Here is a 23724-nt window from a genome sequence, read left to right as displayed (position 1 = left end):
ATAATTTGCAACACTGCGCGATTGGCTGCAATCACATGGATGGTGGCCTGCAAGGGAAAGTAACACCAGCCTTATAATTACATTCCAAATGAATATTTTTTTAAGCAGTCTGTGTTCCTTAAAAGAACTAGTGCTCCTGTAAAAATATAAAAATATATATGTTTTTCGTTTTGGAAATCTTGAGAGGGAAGCAGACAGTGATTTCCTAGCCTGCTGCCTTTTCTCTGCTGAGCCTGCGAACAAGATTCCCAAAGGGCAAATAAGAACTCCTTCCCCTTTGCGAATCAGCTATGTTCCGAACTCGGGTGTCGGTAACTCATCAGTAATGTGGCACCGCAATTACAGTCGTAATCTATTCATGCATTCCATCCTGAATGAGAGTAGGGTGGGGATGCTTCTTTCAAGCTTCCCTCGTATTTGTAATTCAATAATGATTGCAAAGTCCTTTTACGAGTCAGAAATCATTTTCTGGCTCATAAATGTGCTTTTGTACTTGAAGATAAGTCCTTTTGCGTCTGCTAACCCAGTGATTTTGCAAATCTCAGGGTTTGCAATCACAAAAGGGCTTTGTACATAAGGCCCCTGGTTTCTTCAGTGAAGTCACCTAGACATACTGTTGGCATTCTTGGCACAATGGTATTCGCTTAGCCTCTTGGTGTAATAGCTAGACCTATTTGCTTTTCCAGTGCTTGTTTTATACTATATAGCATTGAGAGATTTGAAGGAGGCTGAATTTAAATGCTTGGGCTTGATGTAATGCAAGAAACATTTGATTAGGGAGGTGAAGCCTCTGCCCTAATAGCATGAATGTCATTTAGGGACAGCAAGGGGTAGCAGCCACTTCCTGTAGTTTGCTATTTGATCCCTAGCAGAGCTCTTGCTACAGCCAGTCTTTGGGGATATTGAAAGCTGAAATGTACTTTCTGAAGCAGGGTAAGTGAGGGACTTTGATGTCAACCATGCATTATGTGATTTCAACTACCCCTGGCATCTTTTTAGTGAATTAAAGATGATGCACAATAAGCATGGTGTACCAAACCCAGAATCATGAACTTAATACATTTGACCATTTGGAGTCAATGCAGAGAACATGTAGCCGGTGCTGTAACCCTGGTGCATTTGGCCACATAGGAGCCTTGTAACTACATTCTGCAGACTATGCACAAGATGTTTACTTTATTCTTAGTAAAAGCTATAAGTGAAAAATGTAAATCTGTCTTTATATAGGCAATCCAAAGATCAGCGTAATTTATTTTTTATTTAAATTACAAGCTGCACAGACCTACCTTTAGGTTGTCATTCAGTCATTTTTGTATGTTAAGCTGAAAATCGGTGGTATTTTGGATTAATTTGGGTGACAACAACCTCCGCCATTTCTGCCTTCTCGTAGTTTGGCATTAGCACAAAATTGGGAGCATGATGCTGGGTGTACCTGTCAACGGTGCAGCAGGTGCACTAGCACCCGATCCCGGCGAACTTTGATTATTACTGCATTTTACTAAATGATTACTTGTCAGGGGCCCATTTTTTATTGTACCATGACAGACTTACTGTGCCATTTTGGGTCCCCACCATATGTGGGCAGTGAGAAAAAGAACTGTGAGGAAAGAGTGTAGAATGGCAAGCCAAGATAGTGAAGTGAGGTAAGTGAAAAACCCTGAAAAGACCCACTCGTTGGAGTCTCATGGTAAATGCATGTAAACACAGCCCTGCCCTCTTCGCACCCCAGGTCGTGCGAGTTCCCGACAGTTGTCATTTATTTCTCTGGCACTTTTTACAAGTCTTACCTGCTTGAGGAAGTGTGCACACACTACCAAACTTTATTCAATAGCAGGGCATCGCTAAATTGCACCGTACGGTTGTTCTCGTGCACATGCTGCATGGTTGTTGAGGTGGAAAACAACCTTCCAATGTAATGATGACAGCTGTCAAGGCAGCAGCGCAGGACAGATATGTATGTATGTATGTATGTGTGTTCTTATATAGCGCTCGATAGTGAGTGTAGGCAGGCAGGTTGAGGCAAAACTAGTGCTCAGCCTCCAGCACTATTATTGGAAAGCAGAAAAATAACATTGGCTACAGTGATGCCCCTAAACCGGTCCCAGGATGCTTGTTTCCGGTCCAAGGAGGACTTGGGTTGGCAGTTCCGGCTGGACTGTTCCCATGAGGCACAGGGTCAAGACTGATTTGCACATGGCTGGGTGTAAACTGGGGTGGCATGGGGAGCAAAAGAACCATGGACTTAACCCAGATCTATTGACTGGCGGTGAATGTTTGATTTGCTCTGCTTTCCGCCCATTATCTGTGTGTCTTTTACAGTCACGGCTGCCCATTGTCAGGCATGAGTGTCTTAAATAATATGAAGTAGCAACTGGAGTTTATGGCGCATGTTGATTTACAGGCAAAAAAATGAAAAAAAAGAAAATGACAACTATGTTGCTGGGAACAAAATAGCCTACCCATCCCGAAGCCACTATATATATCTCTGGAATAAAGTGAAGTGCCTTATGTAGCAACTGCATGGTGAGGCCCTTCAGTGCTCATTAGCGTAAATGGCAAATCAATTCAGCTGAAGTTTACAAAACAGTTGCCAACTTGAGCATTAGAGGATTCATGTTGGATCTCTAATTTTCTCCAGGTGATATTCTTAGCTGTGTGTTTAGTTTTCACACCAGATACTCAAGCTGCTTTCAGAATGAGCCTTAGCGCTAAACCGTAACACTGAATTTTGGATATGATTTCATGCAGTTATTCATTATCTTTGGTATCATATGATTGTTTTACTTTAAACGTTCACGGTTTGCTTGTTATCAACCAATGTTTACAGCAGTACTTAATTTGTCAATAAATAAGTGCCAGGGGCCTCATGATGTGGCCATTATAGCATGCACCACCCACTGCCCCTGACAGTACCAACTCGACTACTAACCATTGCACTCTTACAAGCCTGGCAAATCAGAATATTCCAGACCCCCAAAGCTATAAGAATGGTTTGGGTGCAGGTATTAGTCATTTTTAATGTATATTAAAGTTGTTCTGCTCCTCTCCAAATTAGACAAACAGCACCACCATGTGGCAGACCATCATAAGTGCCGGTGTTGACAATTAACTGCTGGTGCCAAGCACCGGAAACAACTGGCTCAAATTAAGCACTGGTGTACAGGCAATGTATCCACTCTAATAGATTTATCTTTTATCGTCTTTAGGTGGCAAAGGCATGGCTGGCTGGGAAGGTGGTATCCGTGTACCAGGAATATTCACATGGCTGGGTGTGTTACCTGCTAACACGGAGATTGATGAACCTACAAGTCTTATGGATATTTATCCTACAGTGGTGCATCTTGCAGGAGGAACATTGCCGCATGACAGGTACACACACTTCTCAGCTTTTTAGCTCCAATGTTGTGTGGGAATTCTGGATGGAATGTGGAAATTCTGGATGGTAAGACTTTTGAAATCGGGTTCATGTTAATGAGTTTTTTTGTCCCATGTGTAGATATTGAATTTTGCACTCCCACACTTTGACAACTTGAATTTGAGTGGTAAAGGAAAATCAGATATGGATTCTGGTAAGTCTTGTGCTAAAAACATTTTCTATGATTTTCCCTTTCAGATGGAACAATTTCAGAACTAACATAGGCAAGTCATAAAACGGCCCATGAAATATATTTATCCATGCACATCCATTTGAAGTTGAATGCTAATTCTTTAACTGACAGTTCAGACTCCATAAAAAAAAAATCAGCCTTGTGTACTGCGAAATGATGGAAGTCAGAATGCACAAGCCTCACTGGGGACAGTAACACAACACCCCAGCCCCCCTCCTTGCAGACTACAAACCCTACATTTTCAATATAGAAAACTTTTCCCTGTTTCAGGAATGCATCCGGCCACGTGTCAACCTTTCTGCCTTGCAACATCCCCCAAAATAGATGGAGTGGAGGCTGGTGCTTCTACAGCAGTGTGACAGATAATAATGGAAAACACAAAGCCAAGGAACGGCATCAGTCTTTAAGTCGTAGACTGACGATAGACACCATATGAATTTACACTTCCAAATGAATGAGGTGGACAGCCAGCTTCTTGTATTAAATGCATGATTTACATCATATGGTTGAAGTAACTGGCCAGTTATATTAGCTCCACCCATGTTTTGGTATAATTAAGCAGATAGTTGGGTGTATGCACTTTCAGATTACCCAAACTATAACAGAAAAGTCCTCTCATCATGAATTGTAATGAGAACCTGTACTTACTGACTCCAATGATTCTCATAGCTAGCAGTACATTGCAACACAATACACTGTACTTTTTATAAACATGTTCCTGCCGGAATCCAATGTGGTTCCTTCAAATTGTCCACCATGCCACAGTACCGGCATTGTATGGTTGGTTGAACAGTTGTGTTCATGTACAGAAATTGTCTGTGTAAAGGTTATAAGCACGATCCCACACAATCTTTTTTTCTGTGTCCTCATATGACAACAGACTCAATGCGCCACAACCTAAGGGGTCAGTTGACCATCCTCCATTATCACTGTGAATCTCCGAAGTGGGCGAGAACAAAGAATGGGAAGGGGGTGCCCTGGTACACCACCTCAAATCTGCAAGTTAGGCTTAATCATAGGACCAGCAGAAAATCAGGGTTGCTCTTTCTCCATAAAATGTATGCCACCCAGATATCTTCCATCTTTCCACTACTCTTATAACCCAGATCAAATTTACAGACTCTGCCCACTGATTTCATTCAGTTCCCAAGAGCAGGCGGAGTGGGTTTCAGCCAGTTTATACAGATCTCCCTAATTGCCAACAAAATGAGATAGAAAAGCAGGCATTTTTTTCTGTGCACTAATCCAGTTGAACATTCATCCCAAACAGGATCAGGAGGGGGGCACACTGTGATCTGTTCCCACTGTCAACACACTGTCCCAAAAGATGCTCAAACTGGGGCAAGGCACAAACATATTAATAGCAATCGCGTTATCCTCCCCGCATTTATTACAATGGAGGGGTGGGGGGGCATCTACAGCCAATTTTGCCCAAGTTAGATATCTTCTGTGCCAGGTAAAAAGATTATTTTTCCTAAGCGGTGCTGATTTGACAGTAGAGTAAAGGAGGCGTAAAGAGGATTGTCGAATGTTGGCATGTTCGTCTACCGGTTGATATCCAACCCAAGGTTGGACAGGTATTTTGCATCTCTCCCTCTCTGCCTTCAGCAGCCCCCAATACCAGACAGAGATCTCCTTTTTTATCAGCTTGGGGTCCTGTAACCTGTCTTCCATTGCCCATCCCTCCCTGGTATCCCATTCATGCCCAAACCTCCATGAAGCCAATTGAAAATATTTATACTATGGCTGTGTGCCATTAATTTCTGTACTTAGGGCCTCCCATAAGATTACCCCGATGCCTTCCCTTAATTACCCCCATTGATTAATACCCACTTTAATCAATGGGATACTTTGCTTCTCCTGCAAAAAAGAAGGTGTACCTGGGAAATTCCAAACTGTGGCAAACTCTGAGTAATATGAAATTCCAAGGATTTTCCTTGTGCGATAACAAACATCGAGAAAGCCCCACAATACTTTTAGCCAAACCTTCATAAAGTCCTTCTGGTGTGCAAACTTATACAGGAAACCATCCTGCCCACTTAGATTCAACAACCCTGTTTAGCTTCTGCCCCAGCTAAAGTAATCTGCGCTCCCCAAGAGCACTCTACAGTTCCTAAATTGAAAGGAAAGTTAATATGGGAAAACATCTGGCAGTGTCACCCCGCCCTCAGCCATTTTTCTCTGTAGTTTCTTCCAACTAAGTCTAGGACTTTTAGAGGCCCATATAAAACTCCCTATCATCCTTGAATCTTATCGAAACTGCTTTTGAAAAAGGAGAGGGGGATATTGTCAAGAGTCAACTTGGGGAGGATTGTCATCTTTACAAAATTTGCTCTACCATAAAGGTCAAATAGAAGATGACCCCACCTAGATAGGAATGCTTCAATTTCCTTCCTCACCTTCCTCAAATTATACTCCGGTACCTCTTCCAATTTATAGAAAACTGAGGTATGCAAATACATTATCAGCCTGGCATTGCGCCCCCCCAGTACTTGCTATATTCCATACCATCACTTCCGTCTTATTTATGGAACAGCCCCAGAAGGCCCCAAATGCTTCTGTTATGAACTCTATATGCTCCATTGTTTCCTGTGGATTGCTCATATACAAAATTATATAATCTGCTTAAAGGTTCAGCTTGAGCTTATACTACTGTGATTCAAAAGGCACAATTTCCGCTTCTGCCCTAAAAGCCTGCACCAACGACTCTATATACAATTCAAAAGTAGTGGAGGCAGTGGGCAACCCTGACGTATCCCCCTCAAGATCTTAACCTTCCTTGTCAGTATCCCAATAACCAAAATCTAAGCTGACAGAGCCTTGTAGAGGGCATTAACAAGTAGTAGTAAGAGGAAACTTTATTGTTTGGTCAATAAAAACTGCAAGAACTGTGTGCAAGAAGCAGATAATTATGCAAATATTAAGAAAAGAGTTATCTTTGTCCCATTTTCCTTTTGTGTGAGACAGAGTCAATTTACTGATCTATGTCCTCACAACTTTGAAGTGAGTTAATGCATTGTTCAACAAAAAGGGATGCTTTGTTTTCTGAAAGGCAGATACATTTATCTTTGCGTGCTCTGGTGAGACTTAATCTCAAAAGCATTAGTAAAATGCAAGGGATCAGTTTAAAATGTTAAAATAGCAGCCTACAACATCATTATCCTTATTGACGGATTAGATCCCTAAGCAGATTTAATATGTGCAACCCACTTTTGATGCCCCAGACCTGGAATAAAAGTACTGTGCACGGTCCCATTCCCTATTTAGATCTCTCTGTCGGCCCCGGGACTGCTGGTCAGTCTGGCACAGGTGAAATAGTGCTTTAACTACAGCAACAAAACCTAAGAGGTGTCCAAATACCTCTACAATCTCCCACAAATAAGCCCAACACACCATATTGAACTCCTTGGTGGCGTCAATGGTAACAATAGCCAATGAGTCTGAATTTGCTGTTGCCCTGGATACTGGAGATTAAATGGTAACATTGAACTTGCAGGATACATACTTCTACATTCCTGTCCTGCCTGCCTTCAGGCATTATCTGCGGTTCATGGTGGACCAAGAGCGCTTTTCAGTTTGCTTTGCTCCCTTTCTGCCTCATCAACGCTCAAGGGTGTTCATGAAAGTGATGGTGGTGGTTGCAGCACATCTGTGAATGTCAGGGGTTTCAGTCTTCCTCTACTGCGATGATAGGCTGTTGAATGCAGACTCAACCCAGGCAGTCGCTCTCACCTCACGGCTATGGTGGAGCCGCTACATAACTGTGCACTGTGGTTGATAACCATAAAAATAGCTTTCCTAGTGGCCAGAACATCGGCCAGGAGGGTCAGCTAACTGCAGGCACTGTGTGTGCACCTTTCTAATACTACCTTTTGGCAGTCCTTCAAACATGTGCCTATTTCCTTCCAAAGTAGTGACACCCTTTCATGTAGGTTAAACCATCTAAAGAAGAGGAGAGATTCCACTGCTTGGACCCAAAAAGAGCATTGACATTCTACCTTGATAGTACCATTGAATTCCCTGTGGACAATCAACTCTTTGTATGATTTGGTTGGCGCTAAGAAGGGGAAGGCCGTGCAGAAATGGACCATCTCATGAAGGATAGTGCACTGTATAAATATCTTTTACATACTTGCCAAAAAGCAACACATTCTCTGGGATGCATGCTCATTCTACTAGAGCCAAAGCTGCAACCACTCTGTTAGCTGGTAGATTCCCTGTCCTGGACATCCACCAGGCAGCTATGTAGGCATCTCTGCATACATTTACTAAACACTACTGCCTTGACAGCCAGTTTTGTAGTGACAGGCACTTTGCCAGTTCGGTCCTGCAGGACTTTTTGGTCTGAATCGGTTTTGCAGACTCATCTGTGGGGAGACATTGCCTGGGTATCCATTCTAAGGTAAGGAATCTGCAGCTACAAGTCTCTATCAGATGAACAAGTTACTTATCTTTGGTAGCACCTTATCTGATATAGACTTGATCTAGGTGCAGATTCTTTACTGACCCTACCATCTTTCCGGCTCTGCAAACTGATTACAATGTGAGGGTCGCTCTTCTAAGGGCCTTCGAAATTCACAACAGTTGTCAGTGTTTTTCGTGGCTCCACGCTCCTGGCGTGAAAATTCATGAAAAGAAGCTTTCGTCAGCTCGCTGGGGTGGTGCCTATATATGCACTACACACGTCATTTGCGGCACGGACACTGCTGCCTACAGGGAGCCAAACAGCACCAGCTACCGGCATGCATGGTTGCTGCTCAAATATTTCTGGAATCAGTCCGTCGTTTGGGGTATTTTCTAAGGTAAGAAATCCGTGGCTAGATGAAGTCTTTACCAGAAAAGGAGTCACCTAAAGTAAGTAACTTGTTCAATTATGTTATAGCATCCTGCCTTTCCGAAAAACAAAAACTAGTAGCTAATTCACTGTGCACTTCAGTGTTTAGCTCCCTCTTTTCCCATCCCCATGTATGAAAGAACAAGATAATTCCCTATTTTGCCTCAGGTTCTCTAATTTACCCAATTCCCTCATAGACTCAGTTTTACCTGATCTTCCCTCCCTATACCGCCCCTGTGATCTTCTCTTTCACTGCAACATATATTCGTGTTTTTAACCTCTGATTCTTACCTTATGGCCATTTTGGAGGCCCCAGTCTCTCATCTATCTGTTAAATGTAAAGTGCACAGTTTTGAGTGGTGCTATATAAGAATCATAATTAGAATCTATAAACTAATATGGAAACATTTGCTTGGTACGAGGAGATACATAATTACTATGGCTATTGTTCCCGGGCATATAGAAGTACTTTAAAAGCCTTCTTAGATTTCTCTAAAGCCGGCTAATCTAGAAGGCATGACCTTGGTTTATGGTACACTGCCTACAGACCTCTTATGGTGTTTGCTCTATGAAAGTGGCTCCAGTACAGGAGCTTTGTAAAAAATAATTACTTTTCTACGATGGCAAATTTTAGACTATCAAGTACAAGGTTACATGATTACATTGCCATGACCCTAGTCCATTTCAGCTTCCTCCTATTCTGCAACTTCTTTTCCTTAGCTGAGAAAAGCACTCACCAATTGGAAATATATTGTCTTCATCCCCTTCAATCTTTGTCCAGTCCAGTCAAGGTGTTGACCTATTACCATCACATCTTTGTCCATTAACACGTTTGACACTTTTGCCTTTGTCATCCAGTATCTCGAAATCATTGAAGTATCTCTCACCACTGGAGTGGCTCCTTTGGCAATAAGGCTTGTTGCACTGGCGGAATGTCACTTTTTGTGATGTTCTGTGGCGCAGGAGCCTGCTCCATATTTATGAGACAGCACTAAGCCACTTTTTTTGGCTTAATGTTGCCTTGTAAATATTGTTCCCTTTAATGCAGTTTTCGGCGTTAAAGGGGCGTGCAATGGGTGTTGCTGTGGGCGTTCCCAGCAACATGCATGGCTTTTTGACACTGCCCCAGATTTACAAGAAATCCTAATTATGAGGCAGCAGCAAAAAACGTATGCCTCCCCCAGTGGAGGCGTAATGGAGGCACAGCGAGAAAAAATATCTTTATTTCTCCTCACTTTTTCTCACATTCTGCAACACACACAGAAAGAGGTAACGCCTCTTGTTATTGCTTTTGAGAAGGAAGATTTCCCTTTTTGCACAAAGATAATCATCGTCACAATGCAGGCAACCTTGCACCATGGTACAAAGCTGCCTGAAATGGAGCACAGCAGCCATTGTGCACCAGCGCCGGGGAAAAAGACACAAATCCCCATATCTGATAGATATGACACATTCCTGCCCTTTTCTTTTGCCTTAGGGCAGCGCAGCGGGAAGGCCTGCTGTGCTGCCCTACGGCAAAACCTCATAACTGAGGCCTGAAGAGTGCAGTGGTCACTCCTTTTCCTTAGAAACACTCTTTCAGTCCAAACAACCCAAATACATGTTGTCACATACTATCCTTTCTGCAGCTTTCCAGATCCAGAAGAGCATGATGATGGCTCAGCACAATGACATCTGGAGGACTCTTAGATTTAGATTTAGATTACAACCCTGTGCAGACCCTACAGAGGGAGTTAAGCAGCGTGGATCTCTGTACCCCACGACTTTATGGATGATAGTTGATGCTGCTGATGCCTCAGCCCTGATATTCACTGAGGTTTAGAAAACCATTAACATAGTTGATCATAAAACTAGCTTGGCTTCCTTCTGGAAGTCGAAGCAGTGGGACTGGCACAGCCTTGGATTAGATCCTCTTTAGCCAAATATCTCAGCCAGCTCACCACACATCTCTGCATTTTGGTCTATTCCTAGTGACGTTCCATGTTCTGCCCTCCTCCCTTGCCTTTGTAAAACTCACCTTTATCTATGTTACACTGTTCGTGCATGTAAACTCAGTGTAGCCAAAGGCATATACATAGATGACTGCTGTCTGAACTAGTAAGGATTCTGTAGTCTGTGCAGTAAGTCTGCTTGCTGGACATGCAGAATGTCTAATCCGAGAGATAGCTATGTTGTCCATGTCTCATATTGTGAAATGGTGTACATTTGTGGTTTCCCACCCTGCAATTTCCAAGTAGATTTTAAGTAATGGGGTCAGAAACGTGTTAGCTTAGACTAGAAGGGGAAATGAATGGAAGTGGTTGGGATAAGTGAAGAAAGACCCTATGAACATTTTCAAAAACGATAGGGTGTGTCAAATGACATATCCCAGTTATTTTGACCGCATGTAAAACATACGACTTTCGAGACATATTTTGAAATTGAGCAGTAAAGTGCAGCATATGGTGTGTAATCCTGAATTGGGACTTACTCTGTGGATTCTGACCGATCTAGAAACAAGAAAAAAACATGCCTACATTTTTCAGCTCCTCAAACTGATCAGGTTGTACAAGGATTTGTGAATCGCAGTTTGTTTACTGTAAATTTACATGGCTCTAAATGAACTTAGTGGTCTTTATGTACGACCATTATCTGTGCTTCTGCAGGAAGCTTTGCCCGTGACGTTTGCTTGTTACTTATGCGTGCATTCCTAAAATCAGCCTATATCTGTTGTTAAGATTAATTTGCATAGGTAGTGCTGTGAAAAATCTGTGCATCAGCTAGGTGTGATGATGTGTTTTCTTTGATTTCTTGTGCAACTTTGTTTCACTTTAACTCGAGCTGCAAATGTTTGCCCCGCCTTAATTTATGTAGATTTGATTCTTGAGTGCTATATGACGTTTAGTATGTCACCTACCCAACAGTTAAAGGCATAACTGGAAATTTATATCACATATCTGATGAAAAATACACTATTTTTATAGAGTAAGGAGGTTTATAGAATGTTCTGGTGTACAGTAGTTGGAACATATACATTGGTTTTCCAACATAAATAAATTCAGTGATGCATATTCTTTCTGTTAACTTAGAGTCATTGATGGACGGAACCTTATGGACTTACTCCAAGGAAACACTAGCCGCTCAGGCCACGAGTTTATGTTTCACTATTGTGGGAAACACCTTCATGCAGTACGCTGGCACCAACGGGAAAGTGAGTATCAAGGTGACATTACCCATATTTAGAAAGATATTGTTTAAAGTACATTTGTTTTATCATTGTGCTCCTGGCCTGTCAATATTTGATTTGTATATCAGTTTAATGTCACTGGGAGGCACACAATCTTTGTTTAACCCTTTATGCCAAATATTTTTTTTGTGAGTGCTGATGCTAATTTACTCCCACTTCAGGCTGCAACAAAACAGTAATAGGAAACACACTTAGGCCAGTGACTGAGCTGTCTAAGATCTGAGTTGATAAACTGTGTGACCGTCAGCTCTATTGGATCAATTGTTCAATTATAGCAAAGGAGATCTTACCCACTATTTAGAATTTGGTAATAAATTATCCTGACTCCAGAAACTGAACTGTCCTTTTGCACACCATAAGAGCAATCAAAGGTCACTCCAAATTTAGAATCCGAATGAAGTCTTGAAAAATAGAGTGACAAACTGAAGTAATTAATGATTTGACTACCCTTCAATAATCGCATTAATCATAGTCCCTCGTCCTCACCTCTGTCTTCCGTCTCATTAGATGAGATTACTTAAATACTATTTCAAGACAGACTATCTCATACATCATTACATGAAATTTCAAGGCTGTCCGAAGCACATCAGTCTTCCAGGAGAGAAAGTGGGCATCGAGTCTTAGATAGGGAACAGGGAATTTGAGAATGTAGTTAATATTATCTAAACGGCATTATTTCTTCATCCTTTTCCTCATCCTTCCTTTTTATGAATATATCACATTACAAGCTGGATGTCCTGGCTTCAACCAAGCATAAAAAAGACTCTCCCAACACTTGTGATCATAAAACAATCATGGCCCCAAAATGATTAGTCAATAAGGGAACATGGGTCAAGCATTTGCTGTGAAGACAAGAAGAAACCCTGATTTCAACATTTAAGTAAGGTCACCAAAAAGAAGACCTAGTTTTGGGGGCACCACATCTCCACATTACTGTCCCAAAGACAGCAGACCCTAGATTGGATAGGCCATTGATCCCTTGCAGATCCACATCAGAGGTGGCAGCAGTAAGACAAATTTGAGTGTAGACCAACTACAGAGACAAAGTGATCCGGTGCCTCCAAAGGAGCATGAGAAACAAGGGTAGGAGCACTACTTAAAATGATATTGAAACATAAAACCTGCAATACTAAAAAGGGTCAATAGAATGGTCCCAATTTAGGTGGAGAGTGTTAAAAACAAAACACCTTAATAATTCGCCATCAGCGTTTTAAAGCACTAGAATATGGTGTGGGGACCCTTCATACTTATATGGAGTGAGTGATGGATTACTATGAGAGTAAAAAAAAATGTTTACCCTGCTGATTGGCAAGGCAGCACCCGTTCTCCTGTTGTGGAGTCAGTCTGAATGTGAAGGTTTGTGTGTGTCACAGAGCAGGTAGCCCAAAAGTAATCCAGGCTTCCTAATACAAGACAAGTGATATAAGTAAGAGATATTTTCAGGTCAAAGAGGATTATCTGCCAACCCTGAGTATTAGCTCCATGAGAGGTTAAATGGCCACAATATTTTAATGAGGGTAGAACCCTGTATGCTAGAACCATACATGGACAACCAACATTTGCAGCTCTCCACTCCGAAACCTGTGCCTGCAGGATGGACACAAACCAAATGCTGAAAAGACACTCAAATCCTCCACCAACAAATAGGGGTAATCGGACCAGGCTTGACATAGCCAGCAACATACATGCATAGCCATGTCCCTCATTCTCCCTCTCAATGTGAAGCAAACCACATAGGGAACAGCAAATATAGGAAAGCAGGCACTGTAGTGTGAAAATGAAAGAGCGCTTAAGCAGCACCTACACAAACTGGGGCGAGTAATAAACTAATGCAAGAAAGGTTAGAAATTCACCAGATTCAATCATAATTTGGTTTCTCCTATCACAATAGATATTGGACTCCCCTCTGTAAGATTATGGGAGCCCAGTGGATCAGCATGTGTTTTAATGTAGGATCATGTCAGGAAACTACTCCCAAGTAAAAGATGTCATGATTCTGAATAACTGTATAAGGTAAAGCGACAGTGATGTGATAGCACCATGCCGCCCTGCTCCTCATTTCCTAAGTTCTGACTCATAAAGTGTGTTTCCTGCACAGGAATCACAGGAATTCTCACCCTAACTTCCCTACGAGCCAGTCCACATAATATTTATGAATTGCTCATCAGCACACTACCTGTCTCTTCTAGAGACGGTAGCCACCCAAATCGGTATTCCTTTTAACATGGGTGACTACCATGTCAGGGCCATGGCATGCCCTAGGTCCATATGCAGTGAGTTCTGTCTGGCCAAAGACCACAGAATCCCAGCAACAAGTACAGGATTGGATAAAGAACGGAGCTAAATCCATATGCTTTGGTGCTTTGATGTAATGCCCGCCTTGGGACTAATCTCTGGACTCATGCATCTGCATTTATGTGTTCACTATTTGTTGTCTCGATATCAGAATAGACCTATCCTAGAGTCAATACTTTCCTTCTCATAATGCCCATGTATTCAGTTTCTCACCTTATATACCCCTCGGTGCACATCTTACAATATCAGAAGTATGAATGTCTGGATTTTCCCTGCCTCTATATTTGATTTGTCCTGTCATAGTGTAAACATCTTGCTGTCCAGGTTTGACTAATTCATGTATTGTTGTCTTCCTATCTCACAGAGACTATCACAAATATCCTGGGTCTTGGAAAGTTTTACAAACGGGGCAGGGACATGCAAGAATTGTACCTAGTTCAGCAAACCTCTGTTTCATTTTCTTTTCTCTGGCTTGGGAATAATCCCAAGCATGTGTTTTGTAACTGTAAGTGTGGGTATTCCTCTCATAATAGCATGCAGTCTGGTCTATACCTCAGTCCAGAATGGTTCAATAATAAGTCATATGAAGGAAGAAGCCCCTCGGACACATTGTGGTTCTTGTTAGATAAATCCAACCTAAATTTAGAAGGGGTAGGTATGTCCTGTACAAGCAATTAAACAACACATATTTTAATCTAGTGTTTGTTCAGATTTTCTCCTAAGGAGGCTATTTCTCAGTCCTTCTCTGTAATGGATTCAGGACAACCCTCATTCCACTGATCCTCCCACCTTTATCCATATGTAAAAAAAATATTTTTATTGCCATTTTGATATTGACATTGGCGTTGAACAGCCTACAAAGCATATTGCTCAATATGAACATTACAGGTGGCATAACACATTACTGTACAATGCAGCAATATGAGCCACTGAGGGTTATAAACAAATGCACCACTAGTACATAAGTGAGTACCCCTAGACATAGGCAATGTTAACATGTGCCAAGCATACAATAAAACAGAACTATCTGCAACTAAGATGAACGTAACATGCCTCCGTCCTACGTGTGACAGTTAACAATGCGACAACTGAGTGCAGTAAAGGATATACCCTGGACTGCTTTATGGAATACGAAGGTCAGACAGGAGCCTGGTCAGTATCAGAGGTTGAAATGTATCTGGGGAACAGCAAGTAAGGTGCTCTAAGGCGGTTGTACCTCAGTTTGCAGACCCTTGCGTTCGCTCTCCAGGAGAGTGTCCCAGCTATCAGAGATGGGGCATTTGCTTGGACCTAGTGTTTCCTTTCTATGTGATGCTTTACTTTCCCCCAGTGCCCAGGCTACCAATCGAGAGTGTCCCAGGCCGAAGTTGTAGGAGGGGTTGCCCATTGCCATTTATGGATGATCAGGCCCTTGGCTAGGATAAGGGCCAGGTCTGTGAAACATGCCACACCTTTATTTGTCTTGGTATGGTGTATTAGATCCAGCAGGCACACTTTCCTGGTGCATAATGTGGAACGGCCCCTCCACCACACTAAGTGTGCCGTAATGTCTAGCCAGTACCAGATAAGAGATGGACAGGTCCAAAACATGTGCAAAAAATCTGCATCTGAGGCAACGCACCCTGGGCAGACAGCACCTGTGTGACGAAAGTGTTGATTGATTTTGTGGTGGGTTAAATAGGCTCTATGCAGTATGTGAAATTGTATTATTTGAAGTGGGCATTGTGGGCTATCAGGGTATGTTAAGCTAACATTTCCTGTCACTCTCTATCAGTGCAAGGATGCCCAAGTCCGTGTCCCAGTTTTGGTGCAGTTCAGTAAGGGGAATAGCAGCGTGATTACGCGTGTCGGGTGACAGTCCCTTCCCATTATGTGTAGGTATTGGATTGTGAGGTGTAGTGGTGGTTCCCTGCTGCATGTCTCCCTATTGCATCCACAGTGACTGTACAAAGGAAGGGTGTAATAGGAACTGCCCTGGTGGGAGATCAGCGTCCGTGACAAGCTTCTCCATAGGTATGAGGGCCCCATCAGGGTATAAATCACCTACACTGTGGAGCCCCGCCACGTGCCAGGGACCCATTACCCTTAGGGAGGTTGCTACATTGCCCCTCTGCATGCCAAGTAGTGGTAGCTTGGGGGGCGGGGCTGGGCAAGATGGCCACATAGGGCCGCATAGATGGCCTTCCCCAGAGCCTCTGCCGGCACTGAGAATATACAACAAAAATCCTGCATTACTACTGGGCGAACTGTCACGTAATGTGGCCGGATTGACCCCCTGGCTTACTCCTACTGACACTGGTGTTTTTTGGAGGCCTCTAAATCCTTTTGCTGCGTGAGCTGGCTGGAGAGGCCTGAACAGGCGTGCCCTGCTGGGCCTTGCGGCCTGCGCTGAGTACAAGGTGGCGATGGAGTAGTGCATGGCGGTCGCGGTGCCTTTGATGTGGTGCCCCACGGCGACCCCCTCCTCGGACCTTAAGGAATCTGCAGCCCCGAAGAGCAGCCTGAGTGCCCCCCAAGTAAAAGACCAAGCAGCGCTCAGCTGTGCCAAATACGGAGTGGTGGATCCCACGTTGGCGAACGACAGTGGCTGCTTTCTCTTATTGCCTCCCCATTGCTGCCTGGCTGGCGGGCCCTGGGGGACTCTGCATGGCCTGGTCAAAGGTGAGGTTGCATTTCATAACTGTGGATAACTGTGTATAACAGCAGAACATCAGAAAATAGCAGCACTTAATCAAATCAACCAATCAATCAAACAGAATTTGTATAGCGCAGCACTGTCACCCGTAGGGGTATCTGGGAGCTGTGGGTGTGACATCTCTGCCGAAGAGCAGGATCTTGAGTTTCTTTCTGAAGTCTGTCAGGGAGGGTGCTGTTCAAAGATGGAGGGGCAGTTCGTTCCAGGTCTTGACAGCAATGTAGGAGAAGGAACGTCTGCGACAGATGTGGGGCTGTGCACAACTGCTAGTGAGGAGGAGTGCAGGTGTCGAGCAGATAGATGGAAGGTTAGTCGGTGGTTGATGTAGGCTGGTCCTTGATCATGTAGAGCTTTGTAGGCATGCATGATCATATTTTCTGGTTGGGGATCTAGTTGAGGTCCCTGAGGTAGAGTAGGGTAGGGGGTGATGTGAGTCTGTTTGCTTGTCTTTTCATGGTCAGTTCACTGTCAAGTATGATGCCTAGTTTGCGCATGTGGTCAGTTGAGTAATGATAAAAATGAAAAATGGAATATGCATAATTATGTTATTGATGAAGTCAATTTTAGGTGATATGCACCATCACCTGAGAAGTCATTGCTGATGCTTGTTATCAAGTCGTCATAAGTGAGGTCATGAGGGGTGCATTGGGGACAAGTTAGTCTTAATCATACCTGGTGAGTTTCAGTGGTATTTAAACTGATATTTAAATCCATATTGTCACTTCAACTGTACAAAACGATATCTATCTATCTATCTATCTATCTATCTATCTATCTATCTATCTATCTATCTATCTATCTATCTATCTATCTATCTATCTATCTATCTATCTATCTATCTATCTATCTATCTATCTATCTATCTATCTATCTATCTATCTATCTATCTATCTATCTATCTATCTATCTATCTATCTATCTATCTATCTATCTATCTATCTATCTATCTATCTATCTATCCATCCATCCATCCATCTATCTATCCATCTATCCATCTATCTATCTATCTATCTATCTATCTATCTATCTATCTATCTATTTCTGTCTATCAGTATATGTTAATATATAGTTATAAATATACATGTATATTTATATTACCTACTGGCAATCGCCAGTAGGTAGTTACAGTTAGGACATAGTTTCCATAGGAACATATTTTGTTGTTTTGCTAATACCTTTGGCGCCATTTGACAAATCTTCATGAAAGTTTCAAAACTAGTTTGCCACTCACTTCAGCTGCTGTTTGAAAAGTTTTGGGGTAATTTATCAAATGGGAGCCGAAAGCTATTTCCCATTTGGATTTTAGATATGACTACAGCCAAAACCGCTAAACAGAATTACACCAAATTTGTCAGAAAGATAGATCTTGGCCCAGAAAAGATCTATTTTTTGTCATTTGGTGTAAATCTGTTCAGTAGTTTTAGAGAGTTTTATTAAAGAAAAAAGATTTATGTATTTATGTATTTGTAGAACTGCAGTGGATCCTCCCGCCAACAGCAATGCAGTGATTGGCTGGCTGCAACTTGAAAGGAAAGTTGCGGTTGTCATTTTGCGAATTGGGACATGATTCTCAGGGGGCTGGTGTGAAAATAAAAATAAAATATAATATAAGGGGTCAGGATAGAGGTATCTGATGGAAGGGTTTATGAGGGATCCCTCATGGGCAAGAAATTGCCCAAAAATCTTTTTGGGGGGCACATAAGGATCAGCAAAACCAGCGCTTCACTCAGCGCAGTCCTCAGTGTGAATCTGTGATGGGTCTGCAGATTCAGAACCCAATAAAAAAACATACACTCACTCAAACACTCACACACCTATACAACCGCTGACACATCCATACACCCACTCACATACCCATTCACACACTTACTCACAGATCCACAAAACCACTAACACTCCCATTCACAGACCCATACAGCCACTCACACACCCATTCACACACTCACACACCCTCTCACATACTCATTCACACAGATAGGTACTCACAGACCCACAAAACCACTATCACACCCACTCACAGACCCACACAACCACTCTTACCCATTCACACACTCACACATCAACTCATACACTTATCCACACTCACTCACAGACTAATAAAACCACTACCACATGCACTTACAGACTCACACAGCCACTCACACACCCATTCACACACACTGTCTCACATACCTATTCACATACTTACACACCCATTCACACACTCAATCATACTCTCCGACCCACAATTCCTGTTACACCACTACCACATCTACTCACAGACCATACAGCCGCTCAGACACTCACTCACACACCCATTCACACACTCGAACACCCACTCTCACACTCATTCAAACACTCAGACAATGACTCACAAACTCACAAAACCACTACTGTACCCACTCACCCACTTACACATCTACACACTCACACACCCACTCACATACTCATTCACACACTCACAGACCCACAAAACTGCTACAACACCTACTCGCACACCCATACAGACACTCACATACCCACACATTCACACTCATCCACACACATACCAACTCACAGACCCATGCAGCCACTCACACACCCAATCACACACTTACATATCCATTCACACACTCATTCACACACCCACTCACAGACCCACAAAACTACTAGCCCATCTACTGACATATCCACAGAGCCACTTATACACTCACACACCCATTCACACATTCACACACTCACACACCCACTAACTCACCCATACAGCTATTTACACAGCCACTCCCACATCCATACAGCCACCCACACAGCCACTCACTCATCCACACAGCTACTTGCACATCCAATTATACACCCATTCATACACTCACACACCCACTCACTCATTCACACACTCACACCCACTCAAAGAGCCACAAAACTACTACTACACCAAATCACACACAGCCACTCACATACCCACCCACACAGCCATTCACACACACATTCACACACGCACGCATTCATGCATACTCACAGATCCACAAAACCAATGCCACACACACTCACACATCCACTCATACACCCACTTAAACTCCCATTCACACACTCATTCAAACCCTCACACATCCATTCACAGAACCTCAAAACCACTACAGCAGCCCCTTACTGACCCATGCAGTGACACACACACACACTCACACACCTATATAGTCACAGATCAATCCCCTCAGAGATTCAGGGATCCACTCACACACCCACTCACAGACCGCACAGGTATTCACACACCCATTCACACAGCCATGTACACACACATACAGGCAGTTACATACCCACTCCCACACCCATACAGCAGAATCACTGACATACCCACTCAGATACTCATACAGACACTAACATACCACTAGGAGATCCAAACAGCCACTTACACACCCATTTATACACCCACCCAGTACACACTTACACACCCACACAGTCACTCATACACCCACTGAGAGACCCAGTAAACCACTGCCACACCTACTCACATACCCATGCAGCCACTCACAGACCCAGTCATACATCCATACAGCCACTCACACACCCATTCAGTCTCTGATACATCCACTCAGAAACCCAGAGAACCAGTCACACACCTACTCACGTAGACACACACACACACATACAACCAGTCACAGATCCATTTAGATGCCCAGAAAACCACTTGATCACCCAGTTCACACACCTATTTAGCCAGTTAGACACCGTTCACAGATCATGAAGACCATTTTCCCACCCATACAGGCACTAGACATCTACTCACATGCCCATATATAGGCAGTGATACAGTTATATAAATTGCAATCAGATATGTTTGCATTAAATGCGTTGTTGTTTTGTATTGAATGTGTGCTTTTGGTTGGGCGAAGGAGTAGCACACAGGAAATGTCTGCTGCAGGATGAGGTAATTTTGAAGATGAAAGGCAGTTAAAATGGAGGACAGCAAGTAAAATATAAAAGAACATATTTAGATGGTGGAGATGTGAAGGGAACTAAAATTAGTTAGTGCTTTTATGAAAAAAGTAACTAACTCTATGATTGGCTTTGGAAAAATAAAAAAAAGTTGTGTTGTTTGGGATATGTTTAGAATTGCAAACAGTCAATCACACCTGCTACAGTTAATCTGAAGCTAGAATGCTGTTGAGAGAACATATTGTGAACTTTTGACCTACTGATAGGCAGAGACTATTGGAAACATGTGGCCTCATTTATGAAAAGTGACGCATCGCTGCAAGAAAACAAAGATGAGTCACTTTTCATTGCGCCCTCCTTGCGACACCAATGATGCGTCATATTTACAGTATGACGCATCATGTCGCAAGGAGTTACAGATACGTCAGTATTTCTGATGTATCTGTAGGCGCAAAAATGACGCATTGCTGGAGTGTGTCACAAAACTGACGCAACTCTAGTAATAGGTCATTGCACATGGGCAAGTCCCATGTGAAATGTGCCTGTGTCAGTCTTGACGCATTTGCGTCCTAGAAGTGGCGCAGTGAAATCTTATAGATTTCACTGCGTCACTTCTATGACCCTTTCTTGCGTCAGAACACCCCCCTGCATACATTATACCTGGCGCAGGTATAATGTGGCAGGGCAGAGGTTTACAAACTGACACATCTATCTAGATGCGTCACTTTGTAAGTATGCTGCAACCAGGCACATTTTTTACGCTGCTGGTGCATCACAAAAGGTGATGCACCGGCGGCGTAAAGTGACGCAAGAGCTCATAAATAAGCCCCATGGTTTCTATGGAAAGTGAGCTAAAAGAGTGTGGTGGAAAGGGAATAAAAGAGACTGCACTGTGAAACTGAAAAGCAGACTGGTGTACAATAATTGCTCAGTAGAGGGTGTATGCCTTGTAACTGACAACATTTTACAAAGTAAAAAATAAATGAAAAATATTTAAGCAGATTGGCGAATGCTTATAAGGGTTGTCGTATGGATCTCCAGGGCCATGCTGAGCCCCGCTGTAGCTCTGCAGATCCGCAAAAAACGTTACCAAATTGGGCTTCTTTAAAGGAAACATGGAAAGGGTTAAAATAGTGACCATTTAGAAGTGGTATTACAAAAATAAAAGTTGAAAGGAAGTCTGTGATTTGCTAAGTAAAGGAGTTTGAGTAAAAGCACAGCGGGAAGGGGAGCCATTATTGGTACTTTTGTACTGAGAGTAGACGAGTATTGCCCTATATCTGACTTGGGATTTTGCAGTGGAACAGATAGTAAGAGATATTAAAGTAAAAGTTGGACAACAGCAAAGAGATTTTTTAGGCATGTTAATTGTATTATAAAAAAGTATATTAAAAAAAGCATATGAGTGTATATAAGCTGAAAGAAATCTGTAGCTTTTGACACTAGAGTAAAAGGCAAAATAGAAGGGAGGTTAGATAAGAACATTAAGAACATTAATCAAAAATATACTAAGCAGCATAGGAAGAGGAATTGCTATACTGAAAATATGTTATGTTATATTAATTAATAATGTGCATGAATCACCCCATCAGGTGTATCCCGGCGCAGCCATAGGTTAAGGCTAAGTGGGCCAAGTAATTAAAACAATATTGTTTTCGGTCTCTTCCTAAAAAGAGAGTAATCCAAACATGTGCAAATGTGCATCAGTAGCTCGTTCCAATAATTAGGGGCTAGGTAAGAGAAGGACCTGCCCCAGAACATGTCTTTTTGACCCGGAGAACAGCTAACAAGGCTTTATTGCTGGATCTGAGAAGTCTAGGAGGGCAATAGTGAGAAAGCCTCAAGGGAACATAACTGGTACCTTTTCCTGTCAGAGCCTTATATGTAAGGCAGCATATTTTAAGAATAACTCTCTTCCAGACAGGTAACCAATGCAAGTAATGAAGAAGGGGAGCCAATGGTATCCCCGTTGGAAGATCACAAATGAGGCAGGCAACTGTATCCTGAATGACCCGTAGTTTTGATAGCAGCACCTCATTAGCCGAGGCCACAAAGGCATTGCCATAGTCCAAACAGCTATTGACAAGGGCCTGCACCAAAGTTCTCCTAGCTGTGACTGGAAGGAGCATGAAAGCTTTCTTCAAAAGTTTTATCATTTGAAAACAGGAGTCCTGAACTGAATATAGTTGCTTTATTAAGCCATTATGAATGAATGTGTTTGAAATTTGATGTTGGTGCTTGTGTATAGTATTTAATTTAATAGTAGGTCATTTGTACCCACTCACACAGTCAGGCAGGCACTTACACAGACAGTTACACTTATACAAAAGCACTTATGTACCCACCACTCATATAGTCAGGCAGTGACTGACACACAGTCACATGCCCATAAAAGCATTCACACATCCATTTAATCACCTATACACCCTCTTACATAGTCAGTTACACACCCATGCAGGCACTGTCACACCCATTCACTATAGAGCTATTTATGTGCCCAGCACTCAGATAGTCAGTTACACACACATGTACACACCCATAGACCCAGTTATACACCCAATCACCCACACATACAGCCACTCACATACCTATTTATAAAACCATAGAGTCGCTCACAGAGCCAGCCAGACAGTTATATCAGTGCGGGCGGTGAACTCCGCGCTCCCCTTTGACACGGAAATCAGGAAAAAACCCGCCCTCAACCGACAGAGTGAAGTTTGCCACCCACTGAGGCACCGCCACACCAACCAATCCAATTAAACTCTGCTCCTCCTGGACTGCTGCCCTCCATCTGTGTGCGTACATATGCACACGCAATACGCATATGGTGTCCTGGACTACATTTCCCATGGCGCCCTCTGAAAATTAACTTCCTTTCCTTTTTCCTGATCAGTGAGCAGGCGATCAACCCAGTGCCTGCGCTTCATTGGTATCTTACTCAGACAGCTGCTGCTCATCACAACTTTAAGGGCTCCAGTACAGCTGGCGGGCTGTTGGACTGGCAGCACCGAGCAGACCTTTCCTGCTGCAACCAGCCATGCAGCTTTTGGTTGAGAGAAGGCAAGCTGGATTGCAGCTGAGCAGGGCTGGTAGCTCTGGAAGCTGTGGTGTGAGCGGACTGGCCTGAAGCCCTCCGAACCCCTACCTCTGTGTGCACTGGACCCACCCACCGACAGCC

The 23724-nt window shown here is 42.9% G+C and overlaps 1 protein-coding gene across 7 annotated transcripts in view; it reads left to right on the top strand.

Annotated features, from left to right (window-relative positions):
* Nucleotides 1–23724, top strand: part of LOC146805002 (arylsulfatase D-like) — a 514533-nt gene that overhangs the window by 453043 nt on the left and 37766 nt on the right. For all 7 annotated transcript variants that reach the window (XM_085622151.1, XM_085622150.1, XM_085622152.1 and 4 more), the window contains 2 exons: nt 3207–3369; nt 11511–11632. In XM_085622151.1, coding sequence (XP_085478277.1) covers nt 3207–3369; nt 11511–11632 — 285 coding nt within the window. The remainder of the gene's footprint in view (nt 1–3206; nt 3370–11510; nt 11633–23724) is intronic.

The sequence above is a fragment of the Triturus cristatus genome, chromosome 8 (assembly GCF_964204655.1).
Source record: "Triturus cristatus chromosome 8, aTriCri1.1, whole genome shotgun sequence".
Lineage (NCBI taxonomy): Eukaryota > Metazoa > Chordata > Amphibia > Caudata > Salamandridae > Triturus > Triturus cristatus.
Note: the sequence above shows the minus strand (reverse complement) of the source record. Positions and strands in the feature narration are given on the sequence as shown.